At 46.2% G+C, this 13,198-nt stretch overlaps 1 protein-coding gene across 1 annotated transcript in view; it reads left to right on the plus strand.

Moving 5' to 3' along the window:
- The window catches only part of Fuca1 (alpha-L-fucosidase 1), a 17,259-nt gene extending 9,464 nt beyond the window's left edge, over nt 1-7,795 (plus strand). Inside the window, exons 5-8 of the mRNA XM_031379080.1 lie at nt 822-1,022; nt 2,811-3,001; nt 4,976-5,075; nt 7,520-7,795. Of these exons, the coding sequence (XP_031234940.1) occupies nt 822-1,022; nt 2,811-3,001; nt 4,976-5,075; nt 7,520-7,660 (633 nt within the window). The 3' untranslated portion in view covers nt 7,661-7,795. The remainder of the gene's footprint in view (nt 1-821; nt 1,023-2,810; nt 3,002-4,975; nt 5,076-7,519) is intronic.
- The last annotated feature ends 5,403 nt before the right edge of the window (nt 7,796-13,198 follow it).

Raw genomic sequence — 13,198 nt, forward strand, 5'->3', positions numbered from 1 at the left:
TCCTGAGCCACAGGCACTCTCCCTGTATGCACACTTACTCCGTGCTGCACCCCTCTGCTAGGTCCCTGGCTCAGTCTCTGCTGACATTAGGGGCCAGGTGCTGCTTTGGTTTGGGTGGTGGTAGTGGTTTGTTTGTTTGTTTGTTTTCCCCTTTTTGTTTTTGTTTTTGTTTTTTTCGAGACAGGGTTTCTCTGTGTAGCCCTGGCTGTCCTGGAACTCACCCTGTAGACCAGGCTGGCCTCGAACTCAGAAATCCGCCTGCCTCTGCCTCCCAAGTGCTGGGATTAAAGGCGTGTGCCACCACTGCCCATTGTTTTTCCTTTTTTATTTTATGTGCATGCATATCTGTAGGAATTACAGACAGCTTTGCTTTTTTTTTGGTTTTTTGTTTGTTTGTTTGTTTGGTTGGTTGGTTTTGGGTTTTTTTGTTTGTTTGTTTTGTTTTGTTTTGTTTTTTTCAGCTGCCATGTGAGTGCTGGGAATTGAACCTGGGTCCTCTGGAAAAGCAGCCAATGTTCTTAACTGCTGAGCCATCTTTCCAGCCCTGGTGGTGCCTTGTAATAGGCACTGTCTTCAATTCTGTAGGACATCTCTCAGCATCTCTGGTCTCTCACTGGCTAGCAGCACCGCCCTCATTGGGACAGCCAACAATGTCTAGAGTCCCACACATGCCCTTTAGAGCAAGACAGCACCAGGGGAAAAACAGGAGTGTAGCCCTGCTGTTCTTCCTTCCAGATAGACTGTCGCCTGATGGATCTGCATGGCATAAAGGAGCCAGGCAGTGCTGTGCCAATGACCCGAGCATTTCCTTCCTCCTTTAGGATAAGGTGGTAGTGAATGACCGGTGGGGTCAGAACTGTTCCTGTCATCACGGAGGGTACTACAACTGTCAAGACAAATACAAGCCACAGAGCTTGCCACACCACAAGTGGGAGATGTGCACCAGCGTGGACAAGGCGTCCTGGGGCTATCGAAGCGACATGACCATGTCGACCGTTGCCAATGAAAATGAAATCATCGAGGTAAGAGCCTTACCTTGGCTGTTTGCTTGCCTCAGAGCTGCCCTCTAAGCTGGAGTCCAGTTGCTAGAGCCTGTTGGGCTGCAGTACATGGAGACGGTCTCAGTTAGGGTGCTTTTGGTGGGGACAGACACCATGACCAAGGCAAGTCTTAGAAGAACAACAGTTAATTGGGTCAGGCTTACAGGTTCAGAGGGTCAGTCCGTTATCATCCAGGCAGGAGCATGGCAACATCCAGGCAGGCATGGTGCAGGAGGAGCTGAGAGTTCTCCATCTTGTTCTGAAGGCAAGAAAGAGAAGACTGACTCTCATGTGGTTAGGAGGAGGGTCTCATTGCCCACCCCATCGGTGACACACTTCCTCCAATAAGGTCACACCTCCTAAAAGTACCACTCCCTGGGCCAAGCATATTCCAACCACCTCAGAGAGGAACCTCTCCTAAGGACATGGTCACTATCACTGAGAAAGGGGTTGGAATTTTAAAACCTTAAACTACATCTCCTTGTTTATTTGGGGTGAGGGCAAGTGTGTGCCACATTGTAGGTGCAGAGGTCAAAGGACAGTTAGAGAATCACTTCTCTCCTTCCACCCTGCGAGTCCAGAGGATAAAACTTAGGGAAGCCATTGCCTTCGCCATCTTCTCAGCCTCAGGGAAAGCTCCATCTACAAAGGTGTTCTTCCAGAACTTTCCTTTTTCTTTTTTGTGGGAAGTGTGTGTGTGTGTGTGTGTGTGTGTGTGTGTGTGTGCACATGTAACATGCATATGCTAATGTTTGTTTTGATGTGTTCACAAGTGTGTTTGTACATCCAGCACAACTTCATTCCTCAGTTTCCATTTATTTGGGGGGACAAGATGTCTGACTAGCCTGGGACTGGTCATTCAGCTAGGCTCTGCTACCAGCACACTGCAGTGAGCCTTCTGTTGCTCCCCAGGACAGACATTACAAGCATGCACCATGACACCCAGATGTATTGGTCATTGTTGATTTTGGTGTGTCTTGTTTTGAACATGAATTCTGAGCGCAAGTCTTCTTGTTCATAAAGCAAGCACTCACCCTCTGGGCCATCATCGTCCCAGTCCCTTCCCAGGAGTATTTCCCTTCGCATATGAGTGGTTTCCCCTTCTTGCAACTATCATGGGTAATTGAGTAGGCAGGACAGCTCTTGAACACTAATAGCTGAAGAGTGCCCAGCCGGTGGCTGCTTGGGTATGGAACAAAGCACCATGTCTAGCTACAGCTATGTAAAGTCAAGAGTGGGAAGATCAAAAATCAATGGAAGGTTTCCTTAGGTGTTCTCTAAGGGGCTCTCACCTTTAAATTTTTCTGAATGTAAAATTAGTCCTGGGCTACCTTGAGCAGCAGTTGTTAGAGGTCACAACAGATACCTCCTTCCACTCTAGGCTGCTTTCAGAAAGTCTCTTTATGGTAGTTCTTCTTTGTTGAGACTGGGTCTCCATGGAGTCTCTGCTGGCCTCAAACTTGGCAGCCAAGGCTAGCCTTGAACTCCTGGTTATCTTGCCTCTTGCCACCTCAGGTGCTGGAATTACAGGCCTGGGCCAGCATGCCAAGCTTCCCTCACATCAGTTTTGCCGAGGGTGCAAGTTGTACTTCAAACAACTCGGAGACATTTGCTGCCTGCCCAGCTTTGAAGTGTAACTCACCCCCCCCCCCCATTTCCCCTTTGTGAAGCCAGGGCTTTTGCTCCTAATATCCCTTAATGTCTGTGTGTTCTAGACACTGCCAGGCTTGGTAGTCATACCTCAGCTTTTATTGTTTCTACCTTCTTTAGGAATTGGTTCAGACAGTAAGTTTGGGAGGCAACTATCTTCTCAACATTGGACCAACTAAAGATGGCTTGATCGTCCCCATCTTCCAAGAAAGGCTTCTTGCTGTTGGCAAGTGGCTGCAGATCAACGGGGAGGCCATCTATGCCTCCAAACCCTGGAGGGTGCAGTCTGAAAAGGGCAAGACGGTTGTGTGGTGAGCCCTGCCTTTTCTTGTGGTCAGGAGAATGACTGATGATAATCTTGTTTTAGTTCAGAGTGACAGTAAAGCCAAAGTCAAAGAATTAATAGCAAGCAATAGCTGATGGATGGATGGATAGATAGATAGATAGATAGATAGATAGATAGATAGATAGATAGATGATAGATAGATAGATAGATAGATAGATAGATAGACAGAAAGATTGACAGACAGATACATACATACATATATAGATTATAGATAGATTGATTATAGATAGATGGCAAAATATCAAACTGAGCACTTAAAAACACCCAACCAAAATCACTTGGGGAAGCCCTTAAGGCTGGAGTTCCTGAAGGAGGATCCCGGGTAGGGCAGAGTGAGGCTACTCACTAAACAGGTAAGAGTAATACAGTGAGTGATGTCATCACTCTGAGGCTTATCAACACCAGCAGAAATCAACTGGGAAAGCTGGGGCAGTTGGCTAGAGTTCCAAATGTGCCTTCTCTCCATGGATAAGCTGCCCATGGCTGAACCTCTGGCTTCCTGTCTCCCCCCAACAGATGCTTTTGTATCAGGCACAGTGAGAGCCTTGTTGGAGATGGCTAACCTAGCTGTTCTCAAAGATTCAAGGTTTTTGCTTTTGGTCTGTTCTGTTTCCCTTCCTGACAGGGAGTTAGGGGGCAGCCCAGCTCCTGACAAGAGGCCTCAGGACACTCTGAGACAAATACTTTGCTTGCGTCCAAATTGCAGTGGAGGGCGCCCTGCTTCTAGAGCCAGCCTCTAAGTGAGCTCAAACAACACAGGACAGCCTGTCAGGATTGTACTTCATATTTCTGAAGTGTGCCAGCATTGGCCTGTGGCTGTTGTGGACCTGGCACATCCTTGGGTCCTTCCAGCCTGGTTAGTAGGGTAGAGGTTGACTTGTCTCTTGCTGTAAGATTCATGTCCTAGCTGGGTCCTGTCTCCACCCACTCCATCCTAAATCTTTCCCACTCATACATGGACTTCTAGATCTAGTTATTTGACCTTGGACCTCAGTTTCTTCAGCTGCCAACTGTGTGATGGTACTTAGCTTCATAGACTTCTTAACATCATCTGTGCGAAGACCCGGCAGAGCACCAGGCTTGAACTCAGGGAGCCTGGTGCCACACCAGAGCGCCTTGTTCTTCCTCCACGGGGAACACATTAATCCCTATGGATGAATTTTTGTGAGGTAGTTTTTATCCTGTCTTTGAACACAGTGACCTCTCAGGCCAGGGGATGTGTCACCTTTGTATGTTCTACTTGTTGTCATGGATCTGGAGTTGAGAAGATTTCAGTACCAAGTTCTGTGGCTTCAGCTCTTAATAAGTAGGACGTGGCAAGTACAAGTTCTGCTTTGTTGTTGCTGTGTGGGTCATGGTTTCACCATGCTGCATAGGCTGTCCCCCACCTCCTGGGGACAAGCTGTCCTTCTGCCTCAGCCTCTTTAGTAGCTGGGATCATATGTATGCATCGCCATACCCAGCAGAAGTTTTTTGGTTTTGATTTTTTTTTTTTTTTTTGAGACACTATGTAACTGGGTGTCCAGTTACCAGGCTGGACTTGAACTCATAGATATGTACCTGCATCTACTTCCTGAATGGTGCTGGGACCACCTTTAATGGCTACCACTGGGCTATCTTTCTTTTTTTTCTCTCTTTATTGGAGGTTGGGGGAGGCGGCAAGCAAAGGTTATTGAGGCAGCAGGGAAAGCTCTAGAAAATAAGTTGTCCAAGAGTTAATTTTAATTTTTCAACAAACCTTAACAACCCAGTGAAGAGATAATAGAAGATTCCAAAGAATTTTCTTAACCCTTTCCTTCCTGAACACCTTACTGGTACTTCCTCGTAGTCATGACAAACACAAGGTCTTTAGTGGGTGAGCTGTCTAAAGGGGAGGCGAGGCTCTGTCAGGGAATACAATCAGACTCAGCCGTGGGCAACAATGTCTCTTTGTTCCCAGGTACACCACTAAAAATTCTACTGTTTATGCCACTTTTCTGTACTGGCCAGAAAATGGAATCATGAACCTCAAATCCCCCAAAACGACCTCGGCCACAAAGGTAAGGAGACTCCGTCAGTCCGTCCTGCCACAGACCTGTGAGCAGGTCTGTGGCAGGACACAGCATTGCACGAAGGCCAAAGACTGATGATCTCTGGTCTTGTAATCCTCTCTCTCTCTCTCTCTCTCTCTCTCTCTCTCTCTTTCTCTCTTTCTCTCTCTCTCTCTTGGATTTTCGAGACAGGGTTTCTCTGTGTAGTCCTGGAACTCACTCTGTAGACCAGGCTGGCCTCGAACTCAGAAATCCGCCTGTCTCTGCCTCCCAAGTGCTGGGATTAAAGGCATGCACCACCACTGCCTGGCTCTTGTAACTCTCTTTTAATCTTCTTTAGTCATCAGTATAAATACTGTCTCTAAAACCTACCTCATACAACCAGCAGGCAGAGCTGTTACAGTAGGGTAATTGATTACATGATTTTCTAAATACTTTTACAGTCCAATAAGCTCATCATAAGTTTAAAGCAGTAATCCATGTCATAAATCAATAAGATTTGAGGTCTAACAGCGGAATTGTCTACGTGTCTTCCATTAAGTATCTCACTAAACACTATCTGTTACTAGCCCTATAAGTTCATTATAAGTTTAAAGTTTTATGTCACAGGACAGCTTTGTCAAGAGACAAATCATCTGCCTCGTGTCTTATTATTTTGAATTTTTGTATAAATAAACTAGTCAATATTTTCTATTCTTGCACCTACAATAAATTGCCCATGCCCAGTTTATGACCTATGGTTACCAGATAATGGTTTCACAACTAACCCAGAAAGAGTGGTTTCCTTGATGGTAAATTTGTTCCACGCCTGTTTTTAATTCTAGTGCAATTAGCCCGAGACACATGAAGACTTACAGTGCTCCAAATGCAGCTTCTATCCTATTGAGGACTTGAAATTACTTATATCAATTTAGAAATCCTATTAAATCATCATCAGGAATTGTGGAATCATTAATTCGTCTATAGAGCATTACTATATTAAAGTACATTTTCATGCTGGGCTGCATAAAGTCTGCCCAAATAGAGTGGGCTAATGCCCAGGAATCCTTAGGCTCTGTAAAAGGAATAGGAATATCAGCAGTGAGAAGCAATCCTGGAAGAAGTCTTTAAGGACCCTGCATTTGTAGAGCCCACCCATTGCTGGCCATATAAAATGATGAGCTGTCTCCAGAAAATGCACTTGTATGCATTCCTTCAGCCTTTCTTACATGGCGTTTGACAGTCTCCTAAGCTTTAACGTGTTCTGCTGCTGGGGATAGACCCCAGGGCCTAGGCATGCTCAGGCAAACATTTCACCGCTGAATACATCCCCAGCTACTGTTTTTTTAAGCTAAGTTTTCTATGTAGCTCAGGCTAACTTCGGCCTGTGGCACCCTTGTGTTGTATTAAGTATTTAATCTCAACTTGTCATGTTCCACTGGGCTACTCTTAACTCCAACTGGCCAGCCCTCATGGCTATGGTTTTTTTTTGTTTTTTTTTGTTTTTTTTTTTTTGATTTTTTTCGAGACAGGGTTTCTCTGTATAGCCCTGGCTGTCCTGGGATACACTCTGTAGACCAGGCTGGCCTCGAACTCAGAAATCCGCCTGCCTCTGCTTCCCAAGTGCTGGGATTAAAGGCATGCACCACCACTGCCCGGCTAAACTTTTTTTTTTTTTTTTTTGTCTTTTGTTTTTTAAGATTTATTTATTGTTATACATAAGTACACTGTAGCTGTCTTCAGCCACACCAGAAGAGGGCATCAGATCTCATTATGGGTGGTTGTAAGCCACCATGTGGTTGCTGGGATTTTAACTCAGAACCATCAGAAGAGCAGTCAGTGCTCTTACCCACTGAGCCATTTCACCAGCGCTTTTTCTTTTCTTTTCTTTTTTTAATTTATTTATTATTATTATAAATGAGTTTACTGTAGCTGTCTTCAGATACACCAGAAGAGGGCATCAGATTTCATTACGGGTGGTTGTGAGCCACCATGTGGTTGCTGGGATTTGAACTCACGACCTTCAGAAGAGCAGTCGGTGCTCTTACCCACTGAGCCATCTCACCAGCCCCATGGCTACGTTTTTCATGACTCCTCTCTCCACCTTGTAAGTCCTTCCTTAGACCCCAAGCCCAGGAACCAAAATCCCACCTACCTCTCTTCTGCCCAATTATAAGCTGTTGGCATCTTTATTCAACCAAGAGTTTTAAATTAAAGAACAAGGTCACATAGCATGACTTTGTATAAGTGCAGATTCTCTTGTCCCTGAGAGCAACCAGGCCTTGGAGGCCAGTATTTAGCATTATAAACATAGCACACTCCTGTCTCCTCCTTCCCAGGTTCCTTCCATGCGTATGTCCCACTAGCCTGTCCTCACTGCTCTGTCCCAGCACAGCTGTCCCCCACCATATTTGGGGCACAGTCTGCTCATCAATGAATAACTGGGTGCTCCCCTCCACTTTTGCCTTCTGCAGATAACAATGCTAGGAATAGAAGGAGACCTGAGCTGGACCCAGGATCGACTGGGGGGCATCCTCATCTCTCTGCCCCCATTGCCACCTCCCGCACTTCCAGTGGCATTTGCCTGGACTCTAAAGCTGACAATGGTGAACTGATTGTAGGAGCTCAAGAACAGACTGCCCAGCGTGCTGCTTTTTCTTACAGGACCATCCGTGCAATAAAGTAGCTTCCCTTCCGCTCAGTGGTTGATCTTCCAAGCCATTCTGATGGATGGGAACCTAGTAAGTACACTATGCTGCGTGAGGAGTGGATTACAATGGGCATTTCTGGTGGGCAGGAGACCTGGCCAGCTCAGCCGAGTCACCCATGCCTTCATTAGATGACATTTCCCTCTCTTCTCTGATGGCCTACCTGATAATGTGCCAAGTCAGCCATTTGCCTGTGGGAGCAGGTCAAAGCGGCCTGGCAAGCTCAGCCCCCTCTGCCTTATCGATTGCTACTAGTCCTGAAGAGATGGAACTGGTCCCACCGGGCTTGCCAGGCTGGCCAGCTCAACTCATTGGAAGTTTGCAAAGCAAACCAAACGCTCTGACACTGAGCATATTTTCAGAGATACCAGTGAAAGAATGTAATTCTGCCTTGCCTTTTAAAAAGAGATGGAAGTAAATTTGTATGTCAGATTTTTTCTAAAAACACACGATAGGTTTCTTTCCCTAACTTCAGTTACAGCTTTATACTTATTTTCTGGTTTTCTTGTTCTTTACTTAGGAAAAAAAAGGGGGCCTGGAGCTAGAGCTCACTTGGACCATGCTGACCTGCCATACACAGAGCCCTTGGTTCAGTTCCTGGCACTGCATAAACCAAGTGTGGGATGCATGCCTGTGGTCCAATAGGACCAAGAGTTAGTCAGGCCTGTCTATGTAGTGAGCTCAAGGCTACCCTAGGCTATCTATGACCCTGTGCAGAGAGGGGAAGAAGGCGCGGACTTGTTGGACCTCTTTAATGCAGAACACTGTGAGTGATCCCTGGGGTTCTTCCCTCACTATTCTATGACAACGACCAGCTCAACATGTGAGTTACTATGCACTCAGGCATTGAATGTGCAAAGGGCATTGAATCCTCCAGAACTGGAGTTACTGATAGTTCTGAGCTGTCATGTGAGTGCTGGGGACTGAAATCGAAGAGCGGCCAGTGCTCTTAACCACTGGGCCATCTTCACCACCACTGACTGTCTGGCTCCCATTGTTTTTATTTAAGATATATGTTGGTTGAGTAATGAGATTTTGTTTTTGTTCTTGTTATGATTTCTTGAGACAGGGTTTTTCTGTATAACAACCCTGGCTGTCCTGGAACTTACTTTGGAGACCAGGCTGGCCTCAAACTCACAGAGATCCACCTGCGTAGGCCTCCCAAGTGCTGGGATTAAGGCGTGCACCACTGTGTTACATATGTGCTTGAGAAAAGCATAAAGGCTGGAGAGATGGTTCAGCAGAGGGCCAAGGCTTGCTTCCCAGCACTCCCATGGCAACTGTAGTTACAGACACAGTGTCTGTTGGCCTCTTCTGGCTGCACACTTGAAGCACAAACAATGCTGGCAAAATACCCATAAACAAAAATAAAAAGAAGTTACTAGGCTGGGCGGTGGTGGAGCATGCCTTTAATCCCAGCACTTGGGAGGCAGAGGCAGGCGGATTTCTGAGTTCGAGGCCAGCCTGGTCTACAGAGTGAGTTCCAGGAAAAGAAGTTACTAAAAAAATATTATGGTGGCTCATGCCTTTAATCCCAGCACTCAGAGGCAGCAGCAAATGGATCTCTCTGAGTTCAAGGCCAGCCTGGTCTACAGAGTGAATTCCAGGACAGCCAGGGCTATACAGAGAAACCCTGTCTCAAAACCAAAAGGAAAAAAAAATCAAACAAAACCCACTTAGAGTTCCATGGCTTTTAGTAATATTCACAGGTTATCCAACCACCACTGCAGTAGTTAGAACAATCTCACTGTCCCCATAAGAAACAATGGCTGTTAGAAGGTCTCCTTCCAGGCCAGCGGTCTCACCCTCCCTAATGCTGCAGTCTTTCAACACAGTTCCTCATGCTGTGGTGACCCCCAACCATAAAATTATTTTCATCTCATAACTATTTCTCTTTATAACTGTAATTTTGCTACTATTATGAATCATAATGTGAATATCTGTGTTTTTCCAGTGGTCTTATGTGACCCTTGAGAAAGGGTCAATCAGCCACCAGAGGGGTCGCGACTCATACACTCTGTGTTGAGACCCACCTCACTAGACGATCACTGTGGCTCTCTGTGGGTCTCGTGTCACTGAGGTCAAGCAGCAAGAGCTCCTTGTGTTTGTCTTCTAACTCTGAGCAGGTTCACTTACATCGTGACACGCCCCAGTTCCTTCCTTTTCTTTATTGCTAAACAGTGTTCATGGGACATAAAGTGGTGTCATTTGATGGACATGTGCGTTGCTTTCAGGCGTGTCTAATCCATAGTCTGAGGGGCCACGAATATCCTGAGGTAGTTATGAAGGTGGCACAACAAGAACCATACGCCTAAGTATGTAAACATGGCATTAGTTCCTTTCTTGTCGCTCTGATAAAAACAATGACAAACGTAACTTGAAGGAGAACTATACAGCATGAGGTCATTGTCCAAAAAAAGGACAGTGGTCTCATTTGGAAACATAGCTGAGTCACAGAGCAACTGTTTTAAAAGATTAGGGTGAGAGGGCTGGAGAGATGGCTCAGTGGTTCAAAGCACTGGCTGCTCTTCCAGAGGTCCTGAGTTCAATTCCCAGCAACCACATGGTGGCTCACAACCATCTCTAATGAGATCTGATGCCCTCTTCTGGTGTGTCTGAAGACAGCTACAGTGTACTCACATAAAATAAATAAACCTTAAAAAAATAAAGATTAGGGTGAGAGACAAGGGTTTATCGACATGCTCAGTGTGCTGGGCTTGTCCTGTGTCACCTTGACACAAACTAGTCATTTGGCAAGAGAGAACCTCAATTGAGAAATACCCCCCACCAGACTGGTCCTTAGGCAAGCCTGTGGAGCATTATCTTAAGTAGTGATTGATGGGAGAGGGCCCACCCAGCCATTATGAGTAGTGTCACCCCTGGGCAGGTGACTCTAGGATGTATAAGAAATCTCGCAGGCCAGGCAGTAGTGGCGCACGCCTTTAGTCCCAGCACTTGGGAGGCAGAGGTGGGCAGCTCTCTGAGTTCGAGGCCAGCCTGGTCTACAGAGTGAGTTCCAGAACAGCCAGGGCTACACAGAGAGACCCTGTCTTAGAAAAAAAAACCAAAAGAGGAGGAGGAGAAAAGAAAACAAAAAGAGAAGGGAAGGAAGCTGATCAACCCATGGGGAACAAATGAGCAGATTCCCAAGTGGCCTCTGAGTCTTGAGTTCCTGCCCTTCCTAAGGCTACAGCTGGAAGCTGGAATAAGCACTTTTCTCCCTGAGATATCCTGTGGTGTTTTCATTTTTTATTTTTATTTTTTTTGTTGTTGTTGTTAGATTGGTTTGGGGGTTTTGGTTTTTTAACCTAAGAAAGGAAGGAAGATGGAGAAAATCACTATTTTTTTTTAGTTGCCTTTTTTTTTTTTTTAAAGATTTATTTATTTATTTGGGTTTTTTCAAGACAGTGCGCCACCACCGGCCCGGCTTATTTATTTTTTATGTGTATGAGTACACTGTAGCTGTACTGATAGTTGGCCGCTTGCTCCGGCCCTGCTCGCTCCAGCATAATATGCTGTAGCTGTCTTCAGACACTCCAGAAGAGGGCGTCAGATCCCATTTCAGAAGGTTGTGAGCCACCATGTGGTTGCTGGGAATTGAACTCAGGACCTTTGGAAGAGCAGTCAGTGCTCTTACCCGCTGAGTCATCTCGCCAGCCCTTAGTTGCCTGTTTGAGGCGGGATCTCACTGTATAACTTTGTGGAACTCACTGTGTAGCCCAGGCTAGCCTCAAACTCTTGGTGGATCTTCCTGCCTCAGCTTCACAAGTGATGTGGTTTAGAGGTTCAGGAACAAGTCCATTTTCTCTGCCAATTAAAGAATTAAAAGGCAATAGAAATGTGTTACCAGGAGTCTTTGGAAGTCCCAGTGGAGCCTCATATGATATGGGGAAGTCAGGGTCCTCTCTTGGGGTTCTCAGTCTCATAAATAAAATTTAAGAACAAACACAAACAGAATTGCAAGCACAAAGAACTGACTCAATCCAAAGCTGAGGGCAATGGGTTAATTTGAAAGGAGAAGGCCAGGGCAGGTGAGCTGTACACCCCACAGCTTCCTGGAAGGAAGGAGGAAGATGGAGAGGAGACCAGCCAATAGCACCCCACTAGAGATAAGGCTAGGAGGGCAGCCACCGGCTGGAGACCAGAGCCCAATAAGACAGAACAAGGGAACCCCAACTTAGTTAGGGAGCCTCCTGGCAGCTTATGCTCTGGACCAGCATCCAAGAGCAAAGAAATAGTTCTGCCAAAAAAAGAGGAGGAAGGGACTGTGGGAGCCGACTACACCTCTCAAGTCAGGGCTTAGACTAGATCCAGTGGAGACTAGACCTCACGATGGCTTATAAGGCTGGTGGGGACTGCATTAGGGGTGGGAATTCTGGGAAGGAGAACTACGTCTTCATAGGTGAACCTGCCTTCCTAGGAGTGACCCCTGGAGACAAGGGCCTGTCTTCCTTAGAGGAGACTGCTTTCTTCCGGTGGGACGCAGCTGCACGCCGCCATCCCAGGTCTCTTGGCTTCATTCCCAGTGTAGCTAGGTTTTGTTCTCAGTATCATTTCAGTCCTAAGATGCTTCACATTCCATCATGTGCACGTGTGTGCCTGCAGGCACAGGCATGCCAGGAATCACGTCTCAGGTGTTAAACTGTGGTCTCACGAGTGCTTTACCCACTGAGACATCTCACTGACCCCATTTTTCTTTCTTTCTTTCTTTCTTTCTTTCTTTCTTTCTTTCTTTTTTTTTTTTTTTTTTTTGAAAGGGACTTTCTTTGTAGCCCTGGCTGGCCTAGAACTCAGAGATCCTCCTACTTCTGCCTCCAGAGTGCTGGGATTAAAGATATGTGCCACCAAACCCAGCTCCAACTAAGCAAAACAGGAGAGTCTCATTGTAGCTCAGGCTGTCCTCAAATTCACCGTGTAGCTGAGGCTGGCCTTGAACTCCTAATCTTCCTGCATTTATCTTCTAAGTGCTGCTATTGCATGCTTATACTCTGAGCAGGGGGTCTTAAAGGGGAAAGGCACGACTTTAGTACTTCTCATTGATGTAGCTGTCTGTGACAGGTGTTAGCAAGCGTGGTAGGATGTGAACTTTCAATAAGAATAGGGAATCGGGTGATGGCGGTGCACACTTTTAACCCCAGCATTCAGGAGGCAGAGGCAGGTGGGTCTCTGAGTTCTAGGCCAGCCTGGTCAATAGAGTGAGTTCCAAGATAGCCATGGCTACACAGAGAAACCCTGTCTCAGGGAAAAAAAAAAAGTAGAGGTAGGGGTAGGTTTGTTTCTGTTTAATGGGAGCAGAAAGCCCTGTGCTAACAGAAGTAGGACAGAGCAGGTTAGCAAAAATTCCTGTAAGTACCCAATGTGCCTGAGGGTCAAGCTGACCTCAGTGTTGGCCCAAAGTCAGGTCAGGATTTAGCAAAAAAAAAAAAAATTTTGGGTTTTTTTTTT

Source organism: Mastomys coucha, unplaced genomic scaffold, assembly GCF_008632895.1.
Source record: "Mastomys coucha isolate ucsf_1 unplaced genomic scaffold, UCSF_Mcou_1 pScaffold18, whole genome shotgun sequence".
Classification (NCBI taxonomy): domain Eukaryota; kingdom Metazoa; phylum Chordata; class Mammalia; order Rodentia; family Muridae; genus Mastomys; species Mastomys coucha.